Raw genomic sequence first — 12,551 nt, 5'->3', positions numbered from 1 at the left:
CTTTGCTCTGACCTTTTAAAATTTAAATGAAAAAGGAAAACATTTAGATTTATACACAACTATAGCAAATATGTGTGTGTGTGTTGTAAACCTCTGAAAGGAGATTCTTGAACAAATCCATCATCTTTAAAATTTTTTTTATACCTTTCATAGTGACTGAGGGAACAATAAACACTCTGATTGGGAACCATAATAACATGCTGCTTGTTTATCAAGATGTGACACTGAAATGGGCCACTCAGCTTCCTCACACTCCTGTGGCAGTGAAAGTGTGCTGTTTACAGTAAGTAACATCAGAAAAGCTAAACATTTTAGGTTTATCTCCCCCTCGCCTTCCCTCAAAATAATCATATACAGGGAATAGCAAACAGTTCTGTAGTATTTAACAAAGAAGGTTGTTTGTAGAAGGAAAGAGTTAAATTGTTATATAGTGTACAATATATTTATTGAGCTAGTTAACGCTGTTAAATCTGAAGTAATTCTGTAAAAATAATTGGTCTTAGTTTGGATTTATATTATTGTACATGAAGATAGAACTCGGCTTGGTATCTGACAAAATAGTTTATTCTGTAAAAGAATGAAAAGTGGCCACTTCAGTCTCTAGGAAGACCTTTCTAGACAAGTTTGAGAGTTTCTATGAGAATTTATTCTCGCTTATTAGTCTAATTGCAGATACATTCCAGAACTTGTTTTACTGTCTACTCTGCATTATTATTTTCTAAAGTTGGTACTGAAGTTAGTTTGAATTCTTCCAACTTTCATGTTCAGCAGGGGAAGAAAATCTGCAAGTAAAATATTAATGGGATAGTGGTGGTTAAGGAAAGAGACTAAAAAAAATCAGGATAGAAACTGACACTCTGGTTAGTGCTGGACCTTGTCACTGGACCTTTGTCACAGTTGGTGGAATCTGAGAAAATGAGGCTAGTGATTTCTGTTAAATGTGATGCACTTGAAAAATTTAACTCCCTTGACTAATCCAAAATTGACTTCTGAAGTTAGCCTCTGTGGGAACATCTCTTTTATCTGAGTTTTGCTTAAAAACTATTAAAAGATTATTTCTATTTTTTTCTGTCTGATATCTAGAAGCCTTTTGTTTTTTGCCTTTGTCTTGCTTTTCCTTACACCAGAACTGCATTTGGAAAAAAATGCAGATCTTTTTATCCTTTCTACAAATTAGGATTTGGGATTAGTGTGGACAGCAATCATTGATGTATGTTGCTATCAGTAGACTTGACCACACTCAGATATCCATGAGGTTTTAATATAGCGAGAATGACAAAGTAAGATTATCTGTTTAAATAATAGAAAAAAGCATCAACTGATATATTGTTGCTGCAGCATCTGGAGCTGTCAACATTTACATTGTGTTGGGTTTTAAATGACAGTTTTAATTTTTTTTCCTCACAGAGAACTTGTGATAACAAGAGATAACATATCTACCAAAGGGTGAATGGGGAAATAGTGAAAGAATATTAGTTAGCATGATATCAGCAAAAAAGGACCTAATCATTGTGAACTTGTCTTTGTAGGCATCATGGCAAAGAGGAGTTTTAAGGACCTGAAAGAGGTTGATGTGGCTGTTTATTCCCTTGCTTGAAAAGAAGTATGGGAAAAAGCACGAGTGCATCTTTGAAAATTTAACCAGTGAACAATGATAGTCTCATTGGAAGCAGAAGTTAATATTTCAGTAATAAATTAGAGTTGGATTAAGCCATGAAAGGCCTTGGAAATGAAGACAAATAGTTTGCATTTAATGCAGTGCAGGAAATGGAAGCAATGGAAAGAGAAAAAGCAGGAACAGTGACAATTGAGGCAGTAACAATAATGACTGCTTCATCAAGGAAGTTCTAAACTTCACTTTTAATCTTGATAGTCTGTGTCCAAGATGAAGCCTTTGGGGTTTTCAGAGAATTCCAGTTACTTAAATAACTTGTTTTGCTGACTTTTTTTCTCTTTCCTCCTTTTAATCATTATGATCTCATTTTTTTTTTTCATAATAATGTAAAAGACAGTATTTCCCTATCATGGTAGGTATATACAAATAATGTATAATTGCCACAGTAACATCTGGAGTTAAATTCCAAAGAAAACTATTGGATTTCTCTGTCAATTTTAGGAAGCAACCAGAAACAAAATACAGTTAAGTACTTACTAGTAAGATGTTGGTTCGGCTTATTGATTTCTGTTGTCTAAATTACATATTTGAAATGGATGTCCCCTTATGACATTATTTCCATTGTAAAATTTGTGCGATCCTTGTTAGTGAATTCAATAACATGTCTGATTGGAATCATGAGCTACAAACAATTTGTGGGTTGAGATTTGAGTGTTTATGTTACTTTTTTTCCTATACTTTGACTCAAGCTTGTAGTAGCAGTAGACATTTAATTACAGTTTAATTCTGATAAATGCTACGGAAATTTGACCTTTGATTACTTATAGGTTTGTTTGGTTTTTTTTTTGGTTTTATTTTTGCTCTGCTACACTGTAAGAAATAGTAGTTTCCATGATAGCCCTTTCACCAAAGTGGAATCCCCGTGTGCCTGGCAGAGGATTGCCTAGATTTTTTTGGAGGGTTAAACCCAAAGCAAAAGTCTGGATTAATCAAAACTATTGTACTTCAGAGTGCATATCAGTGTAAATGCATTTTTCCACTGCTGTGCTTACTTGGACAGCTTAGCCACTGAAGTGCTGTTTGCTGCTGCTCCAAAAATGAACTGTAAGGAAAAGCATTTTCGGTGAAGCCTAGGCACTTGAAGAAGACAGTTCTCGAGCTTGGCCTGAGTTCATGAAGCAAACGCTCAGGAGCTGTGAGAGAGAGCAAGCACCTATCTAAATGCCTGTAACAGGGGTGAGGGGTTAAATTGTGTTCCCCACCCTAACACCTTCCTGGATGTACCTCCCCCCCATTAGTCCAGCTGTTGCTGCTGTTGGAGCCTCCAGGTTTCCCCCACCTTCTTGCCTCTTGGCATGGGACAGCATGTCCAGGGACTGTGGGGCTGTGGGATCTAGGTAGCCCTGCAAGGTAGGGAAGCATGCATGGTAGCAGTACTTCCAGATGCCTCGTGTGGGAGTGCTTGGGAGACCATGTGATAGGAGAATGCTGGGCAAGATGTGTTTTCTTTTCTGACCATCTGAAAACTTTTTACTGACAGCCACATTGTTTTACTTGTATGTATTTTTACTGATATGTTTTACATAATGCAAATGTAGCCCTTCTGCCAGGCCATGGACAAAGTCTAGGTTCTAATTTAGTGGTTTGACGCCAAGTATAGTAAAAATATTGGCTGTCGGTAAAATTTTTTATCAGAATATCAAAAAAAAAAGTTTTTGGCTTGGCATCTATGTTTGACTGTGGCAATGGTTTTAATACTATACTGTTCCACCCAGGGATCCCCCACTCACCCCCGCACCCTACCTTGACGTGAGAGATGTGAGCATGTTATATTTGCACAGTTGAACTTAAAGATACTTTCTGTTGAATGTGCTAATGGCAATGTATGTATAGTTTTACTTTGTTTACACCATATTCTGCTAGTCTGACACCATTGTACTTACTAGTCTGACAATGCTCTGTCTCACACTTGTGGCTGGAGTCACTTAGTTATGAATGCTCTGAGACAAACATAACAACTGGGAACAAGGATGAGATTTCATGAGTATGGAATACACAAAATCAACCTGAGAAATTTGCTTCAATTGAGTACTTGAAATCTGTTGGAACCCAAAATGTTTACTCAAATTGAAACAATTGAGGCTTATGATAGCATCCTGCAAGACTGGCCTATGTATATATGGTGGCTGAAGCATTTTTTTAAGTAAATGAATTTCTTCCATGGAAACATGTACCTTCATTACTGAGTTTGATGGGAGGTAAAACGTAAAGATTACTGCATAGCCTGCTCACTCCAAAAAACCCAGCAAACAGAGCCTTTAAAGAATTAATGAAAATTGTCAAAGAGCACTTTGCCCCCAAGTTGATTATGCAGAAAAGTTTGGGTTTCATAAGTGAAATCAATTTGAACTTGAATCTATTTCCACTTTTACAACAGAGTTATGGAAATTGTTGGAACATTGCAATTTTAATGTAGCCCTCAGCGACAGATTTGTGTGTGGGCTACTTAGTGAAGCCATACAAAGGAAGCTCTTAACAGTGGAAGAGCTCACCTTTAACTTGCTTTTGCTATTAGAATAGCTATGAAAACTGCAGCAACAGATGCAATAGATTTGTATGGAGGAATTAAAAGATGAGAGTAAGGTAAGGTCTAGAAAAGTGAATAAAAAGGTGTATGTAGTAGGAACAGTAGTGACATATATGGTGAGAATGACATAGCTAGTCTGGGCCTATATTATGTGGATGAGGGTGATAATTTACCCATCTGGCTAACAACCCAGGTGATTTGGAAGGCCTTTATATAGGGCTGGATATAGGCTCTGCAGTGTCTGTTATCTCGCATTCAGAATATGAAAAACCTTTTAAAATATAAAATTAAGGAAGACACCAGTGTTAAAAAAACACATGCAAAGAGAAGATTGTGCCAAAGGGGGTAATGTCAGGACAGTAGAATATAATAATAAGTGGCATCTCTTGACTTACACCATTGAAAAAGGGCGATCCACTCTGTGGGGTCATAAATGGTTAAAAGAGATTCCCCATGGACTGGAATTGTTTAAAGATGCAGGCACTTTCAAAGGTCCCTGCAGAAACAGTTAAACAACAATTAGAAGGGATATTAATAAATGGCTGATATATCATATACCTTGGCATATGATGGTACTGAATGGCCCATACTTTTTGCATCTGAATCACTCATAGGAGCAGAATGGCATTATGCACAGGTGAACAAAGAAGATTTAATTTTGGTGTGGGGAGTGAAGAACTTTAACCAGTATGAAGAAAATTTACATTTGTCACAGATCACTAACCCTTAGTTTTTGTTCTCCAACCTAAGAAAGGACAAGCGTGGCATGAATGCACCAGTGGGTTCTCTTTAGCCGTTTACACTTACGATATCAAGTACAAAAGAACAGAGACACGTGGAAATACTGATGGACTCTCTTGTTTACCTGGGAAGGAGCCTTCTGCAATAGAAGTAGAATCTACTGAAATTATTAACTTATTTCAGCTGGAGTGTGCCACAATGACCTATGATTAGGCAAAGAAACCAAGAAAGATCCCATACTGGTGCAGGTGTATGAAGCCACCCTGAAAAGACAATCCTAATTTAGTACTCTTTTGTGTAAGCAAAGATGTACTTACTGTCCATCAAGAATGTCATGTAGGGGATTTGTATTGTTTTTCCCAGCAAACTGCACACATGAATTTTAGAAAAGCTGTATGTATAGCTACCTATAAGTTGTAAAAGTGAAGGCGCTAGCCAGCAGCTTTGTATGGTGGCCAGGTATTGACCAACAAATAGAACAACTTGTTGAGGAACATATGGGATGCCAAGAGGTACAGAAGATTCCCAAACCAGTGCCATTACCACCCCCAACCACCCCGCCAGTGTCTCCATATTGACTTTTCAGGACTGCTTTTAGGGATGATGTGCCTAGTGGTAGTAGTTACTCACTCCAAATGGTCAGAAGTTTTCTGTATGAAAACCATTGCAACAGCACAGACAGTAGAAAAATTATCAAGTCTGTTTGTAAGGACAGGATTGCCAGAACAAGTTTTAACTGACAGTGGCCCACAAATTCAGTTCACATGTGTTTCAAAAGTTCATGAAGAAAAATGGCACCTGGCATATATAAGCTCTGGACCATACCACTCAGCCACAAATGGGCTAGCTGAATGATTTCCTCAGTCTTGCAAAAATGCCATGTTATTTATGAAGGAAGAGGTAGGGTCAAGACAGCAGAAGATGGCCTGCTACCTTCTAGTATGCTGGAATGCAATGTATGCTACAATGAATGAGATGCCAGCAATGCTGTTGATGGTCCGGAATCTCAGCAGCAACATATTAGAAATTGCCAAATAAGTCAGGCCATGGTAAAGAGAATAGGCACCCCTCGGCAATGACCTGTAGGCCAAGAAGTATTGGCCTATGATTACAAAGAGCTTAATAAATGGCAGTGTACAGTTGTGAGCACACAAATTGGTCCTTTGCCTATGCAGTACAAGTGGTGCCTAATATTATTCGGTGCCATCACCAATTATCAGATACAGGCATAACTACCAGACAGAGCACAGCAGCAACAGCTGGAGTCCCATTTGTTGATCCATTAGCTTTGTAACCTACAGCAATAACCAGTAATGCTACGCATACAGTAGCAATGTTAACTGGCCAGGACCTAATAATATTGAGCTACCTACATCCATTGAGGATGAATCCAGTGTGGATGAAGGGCCACTTCCCCAGGACTATGTTCATGAGAATGGTGGCCACTATACAGGAAGGAAATGTGAACATGAATCTGACATAGTGCTTGGTACAGCACATTTTTATGAAAACAGCCAAGAAGGTGATCGATGTTACCCAGAAAGGAAGTGCAAACCACATGAGCGAACTTCAGGATGTGCATTATACCTTTATCATTTCAAAAGGTGGGAACAAGATGTGAGATGTGAATATGTTGTATCTGCATGTGCGAATCCAAAATTATTTTCTGGTGAATCTGCAAATGCCAGTGCATCTATAGGTTTACTTTGTTTATGCTGTATATTCTGTGCCTTCCAGTGTGGCAGCACTTTTCCACACTTGTGACTAGAGTTCCTCTAGAGTCTGTATGAAGGCCCTGGGGCATACATAATCCCCAACTGTACCCTGCACCATGCTGCTCCTTCTTCACCCCAAAGCCCACACTCAGCCTTACCCCGCTGCCCATCTGCCACCCCCACCACTTCCCAGTGAAGAACTATAGTATCTGCCTAACCTTGAGGCAAGCAGTGTTACAGGCAGATGGGACATAGCGGCGGCAGCAGCATGTGGCTGGTGGGAGTGGAAGAGTAGAGGTACAAAGATTGTAGTGAGGCAGAAAAGCCCTGGTAAGAGCTCCCTTCAAGGTGCTGCACTCCTGCTGAGACATCAAGAGGTACTGCTGTGCTCTGTCTGTCCTTCAGCACTGTTTCCAGATTTTTTCTCAGGATAGAGTTTCAATCAAGCTCTGGTTGCTTAATTTTTTATGGATAGCTCCATTGTTTATGGATTTTTATGGACAGGCATTTTTAGCCTAATTTTTTATGGCCTGTCCAAGAATTTAGACAGTTGGCAACCCTGGTGCAGAGAAGCCCTTATGGCATGAGGCACTGCAGCAGTGGGAAGGGGTTGCAGTGAGGGGTGTGTGTGTACAGTGTGCTTTGTGTCACTGAGGAAGCCACAGACAATGGATGCAAGCCCCTGGTTGCTGAGATGTTGCAGACAGCCCTGAATTATACAATTAAGCAATGAGATGCGAAGTAAGACAGTGCATAGAGGCTTTCAGGACTCCCATTCTATATATACTTAGTGCAGGGTAAAAATATGAATGTCTTATTATGCTTAGTTTCTGTCAAAATTGCTCAACAGTGTTTTTTGGTAGCAGTTTCAGGTTCTTTGTGCATTAGGAATGTGTAGTGCTCTGTCCTGTTGGAGCCATTTTTTCATTTAGGCCCCTGTACTTCTTCATCATACAAAGGTCTGTCTTCATCACCTGTAATCTGTTGTGTTCAGCAGTTTAGCTCAGCTACTCTTGGTGCTTTCTGAGGCATTAAAGAGCAGATTCCTCTTCACCTTTTTATCTATACAACTCCAGCTGATTGTGTAGGGTCAAGGTCTATATCAGTGTGGGATTGACAAAGGTGGCTGAAGTTTCCATGGGCACAAATTTCTCTGTGGAAGGTCATTTCCTTGTTGGCAGTGACTTCAGTTTATATATTGAGGTTAACTTTAGGCTCTAGTGGCTGCTGTTCCTCATATTAAGGATATTGCTATGTTTCACAGTCATGTCAAATTATTTGTCAATGTGGTGGCAGAATGCCATCTTTTAAAAACAAATTACCTGGCATTTTTTCCCCACTCTTATAATCTGAATACTTATCTTGTCTTCATGTACTTGGCTTAAAAAGGTCCTTGACATTTATCTTTAAGTAGACTAAAAACCCTTAGACCCACCCTTTTTTGGTTTTATTTGACATGAATTCACTTGGCAATACTGTTATAAGTGGACCATGTTTTAAATGTCTCTCTGATTGTATTGCCATGGCCTGGCCTGGCCTGCCTGAACCCTGAGTATACCTTGACATACCTTCCTAATCCAAGGCAAAGCAGCTGAGATTGCTTGCCACAGAGTTATTTCCATCACAGACATCTGTAAAAGTAGCTATGTGGTCTTCACTCATAAAGTGTAATAGCTTAATCTCAAGGAGGGAATTCCACTTTGATTTCTCTACACTACAAAACCTGTTTTTCCAATAGAACATATGCACCCACACTCATGGAGCTTGTTTCTTGAATATCCCTTTAAGCTGACCAGTTCTTAATTTACTTTTTTGGTTATTTTTGAATGTCTGTCAAGCTTATTGCACTATACTTGGGTATACAAAATGCCTTCACTTTGCATTATTTTTCCTGCCCTCCCATTCCAAACAACCCCTACATTTTTCTCCATTTGCTTTCTTTTGCAAATTTGCATCCGTTTTGTTAATGTCTGTTGCCACTAATTTTCACCCTTAAGGTGCTGGGATATCTTTCTAGCTACTCAATTTTACACAAGAAAAGCTTGAGTACCATTTTTATCTGAATCCAAGATGACTATAACATTTAAGATGACCCTCCAATAATTGGATTCTATACATGGAAAATTATTAGAATCTAATTATTGGGGGTTGTCTTAAATTTGTACCCCTCCACTGCTGTGGTGGAGAAAGCAACAGCAAGGGACAAGGGACTAGATCCCTGCTCCTTGCCCTGCTCTCCCCATTCCCCCATGTATGTTCCCCTGCTGCCTTCTCTTTTGCCATATACCCCCTGCCTCCTACCCCTTCAAAACTTCCTCCTCAAGTCCCCCTACACCCTGTTGTTCCCCCCCCCACTTGTTTTCCCATGTCTGTGCCTGCCATCTGGTCCCTTGGCTCTTGCCCCCCCACCAGTGCCTGACCCCTGCTGCCTGTTCCCATGTGGTTGCCCCCTTCCTTGCTGCTTACCTTCTGCTGCAGTTTTGCTCCAGTTCTGGGGCAATCAGCAGCAGCAGCAGCAGTGGCCCTGGCTGGCTAGGGATAAGCGGCAGCAGCTCAGAGCTGGAGGGCCTGGAACCAAAGCAGAAGGTAAGGCAGGACAGGAGCAGGCTGCTCAGTTTCCAGTGAGCTTCCCCTGTGCTGCACATGTGGGTTTCCCCCATCCTCTCCCACTTTTGCCCATGCTGTCCTGGTTTGTGAGACCCCTCCAATGTAAAATGAGCCAACCCTGTCTGGGGCAGGCAGTGGCTCAGTTCTGGCTTTAGCCCAGAGCTCAGGGCCAAACCTGGAGCTGAGCTGCCACCTGCCCCGGTTTGGTACTCGGATCCAAAGCAAGGTATTTCTCCCACATGCTGATGGGCAGGACATGGGGGTACGGACCTTGTCTTGGATTTGCGAAAAGATGACATATCCTTGGAGAAGGAAAAATTGCTGGTCTGTTTTTGTGTTCCCTTAAGAAGCCTTCTGACAAGAATCTTACTTCCTTTCAAGGTTTAAAGGAAATTTTTGTTTTGGCGGTGTAAATTTTTCCATTTCATTTTACTTTTCTACTTTTGAGACGCTCATTTTTTCAGTCAGTTTTTTTTTTTAATGCATTGCTTATTTCAAAATGAAGTTGTTAAAGTACTATTGTACTAAGAATTGACTGGAAGGTCCGAACTGGAAAAGCACAGCTCAGGATTTGGTTGTATATGTTTACCAGTAGAGTGGCTTGTTTAAAGGACAAAAAAATGCAAAGATTTTCTTGGGGTATTCTGTTTGTCTCACACTTGGGTCATCTGAGAGTTACAGTTTGGTCACAGAGTTCCTTTTTTATGAGGCGTTTATAGGTAGTTTTCATTCATGAGTGAAAGCACTGGACTTGCCCTTCATGGCAGAGAGATTCTGCTGAAGCAAATGTAAAAGAAAACCCACAGAATTAAGTACATACCTTCTTAAAATGTTCAGTGCTCCTTACTATTAGGGGATGACAGGCATGGACAAGTTGGTGAAAGTTTCTAAAGTACATGCTTCTGCTTTCACTTACCTAACAAGTAAATATCATTTTTACTTGGTAACAGAATAGTGTATTTTATGAAGACTAAGTAATGTATTACCTTCAAGAGGGGAAAAAAAATCAGAATTTTAAAATATATTCCTACATACAGCATTTTAAAATTGTGTTAAGATAGAATATGTATATCTTTGTATGCTTATTTCAGTTGAAAAAGACAATTTTAATTTGTAAACATACTTGAAAAAGTGCCAGTTAAAAGGCTTAATCACACTTTAATGCTGTATTAGATTTCAAGTGTAATTATTCTTCCATTCTCAATAATTATCCTGTAAAATGATATTGTTACATTCCATGTTTCTGTATTAACTGTTATTTCATCAGTTTGTAAACATTTTATTTCTCCGTTACTTACCAGATCTACAAATTGACTCCGGTGCCTGAAAGTCATGTGTTCAGTCTTTTTTTATCATCACTTCCCGAAGTAGATGACACTGAATGCATCTCAGTTGGCCTTTAATGTTTGTATTCTCACTTAATTCTGTTAATCTTCAAGACATTTGTACCCCTGTACGTTTTCTACATTAGTGGTGTGAACCATGACCTCTGTGCTACTCTACTGTACTTCATGTGCACATCTTCTCCCTATGCCATGTGTGCCCCATGCACAATCATAGAATAGCTTTGTTCATATTTTGGATCATGCTGACATTTGTTTTCCTTAAGGATTCTCCCAAGGAGAGAGTTAATTGAGGATACAAGTAATATAGTAAAACCTTTGTATGGATGGAGACTTATGTTTATAGGTCCAAATATAAAAATACCATGACTGCTGTATAACTTTAAAAAGGTTGGCTGAAAGAATGAATCCGTCTGTATTGCATGTTATTTTTCAACTTTTTGTTAGATGACGGAAAACAAAATTATTACATCTGAAGTTTTTGTTTTACTATTACAGTGAGAAACAAACTTTTTCTTATTTCTAGTTTTTTGGTCACAAGAGATGCAGGACGGTTGTCTCTGACTATATTATCTCCTTTTGCCTTATTAGTAGCTTAAATGTTGTCTACACACAGTTGTTTTCCATTTGTCCTGTAATAGAAATTACAAAAGGACCACATCATTTTATAACAAGCTTTGTCATTGCATGCTATAAAATCCCATTTGATGTCCATAGGTTTTGAAGAAATCTTTCCTTCCAAGTGCACGCTGTGGAATTAGCCAGGTGCTTTGTGATGTGTGGTGAATGAACAATTTGGTAGATGTTTCTGGTTTTTCAGCCCCAGGTAAAGAGCACGCACTGGTGAGCGATTACCAGACGTAAGGTGATTGCCTAGAGACGGAAGCTTGAGCAGGCAGCCTGCTTTTTCCTCTTGGAATGTGATTTGGTTGTGGAATTGCCTGCATGACAACTATGAAAGTAGTGCAGATGCCTGGCTTCCTTTAAGGAGTTGCCTACCAATTTACCTGCAGGTTCAAAAACATGTTTGCAAAGGGGAGGGATGAATTTAGGATTATGCAGCTTTCTCTAACCTAATGCTTCTGTCAGTTCTTCTTCCCTTCCTGCTCCTCCCCTGCCCCCCCTTCCTCCCAACAAACTGGTTCTTTCTCCCCAAGGTTGAGAAATTAAAATTAAAAAAAAGAAGAAGAATAGTGTGTTGCTCTTGAGTAAAGCTGACTGTCAAGTTATTTTAGTATGTAACAATGCTTCAAAAAACAAACAACAACCCCCCCCCCCACTACTTTCCGGTAAGATTGTTTAATTAATCTAGTAATTATTCAATTATTTTTGAGTGCTGCCTAATAACAATATTTTTAAATAATTCGTTATTCTTATTTAATTTTTTTGATTCAGGTGAGTAAAGTGTGTATTTTCTTCAATAGCCACACTGAAGAGAGAAAGTGGAAAGAACTTGCATACAATCTTACACTGTGCCCTAGCTAGTTAGCTAGCTATCTATTTGAAGGCTTGAGCCAAGGAAAAATATAATTAGTACCCCAAAATTGAACCCAGCCTTTGTTGCAGCCAACTGATTCCCAGAAGAAGTTACATAAGTGTGTGTGTGTGTGTGTGTGTGTCCCTGTCTTATGCATATGAGTACTACCATATTTACTTGAATGCAAGATGAGGTTTTTTCCCCCTGAATCAACATGGAGAAGTAGGGAGAGAAAGTCTTTCTTAGATTTGAGTACCAGCCCAGGGCAGATGGCAGAAACTGGTGTTGGGAGGTGCTAGGGGAAGACCTCGTGGTGGGGGCAGGTGCACAGTGGTGACCCATGGTTTGTGGCTTTCAGGAAGTGCAGGGCTCCTCTGGCCCTGATCTGACTGGGTCTGGAATTGCCGCCCCTGCTTCTGCCTGGCCAGGCTGGGGCCAGGACTAGGCAGGGCCTCCATTGCTGCTG

General features: G+C 39.8%; 1 protein-coding gene across 6 annotated transcripts in view; it reads left to right on the top strand.

The window, feature by feature from the left end:
- BBS9 (Bardet-Biedl syndrome 9) overlaps positions 1 to 12,551 on the top strand; it is a 478,425-nt gene that overhangs the window by 75,030 nt on the left and 390,844 nt on the right. For all 6 annotated transcript variants that reach the window (XM_019483427.2, XM_019483428.2, XM_014602583.3 and 3 more), the window contains one exon: positions 154 to 283. In XM_019483427.2, the coding sequence (XP_019338972.1) occupies positions 154 to 283 (130 nt within the window). The remainder of the gene's footprint in view (positions 1 to 153; positions 284 to 12,551) is intronic.

Source organism: Alligator mississippiensis, chromosome 5 (assembly GCF_030867095.1).
Source record: "Alligator mississippiensis isolate rAllMis1 chromosome 5, rAllMis1, whole genome shotgun sequence".
Lineage (NCBI taxonomy): Eukaryota > Metazoa > Chordata > Crocodylia > Alligatoridae > Alligator > Alligator mississippiensis.
Note: the sequence above shows the minus strand (reverse complement) of the source record. Positions and strands in the feature narration are given on the sequence as shown.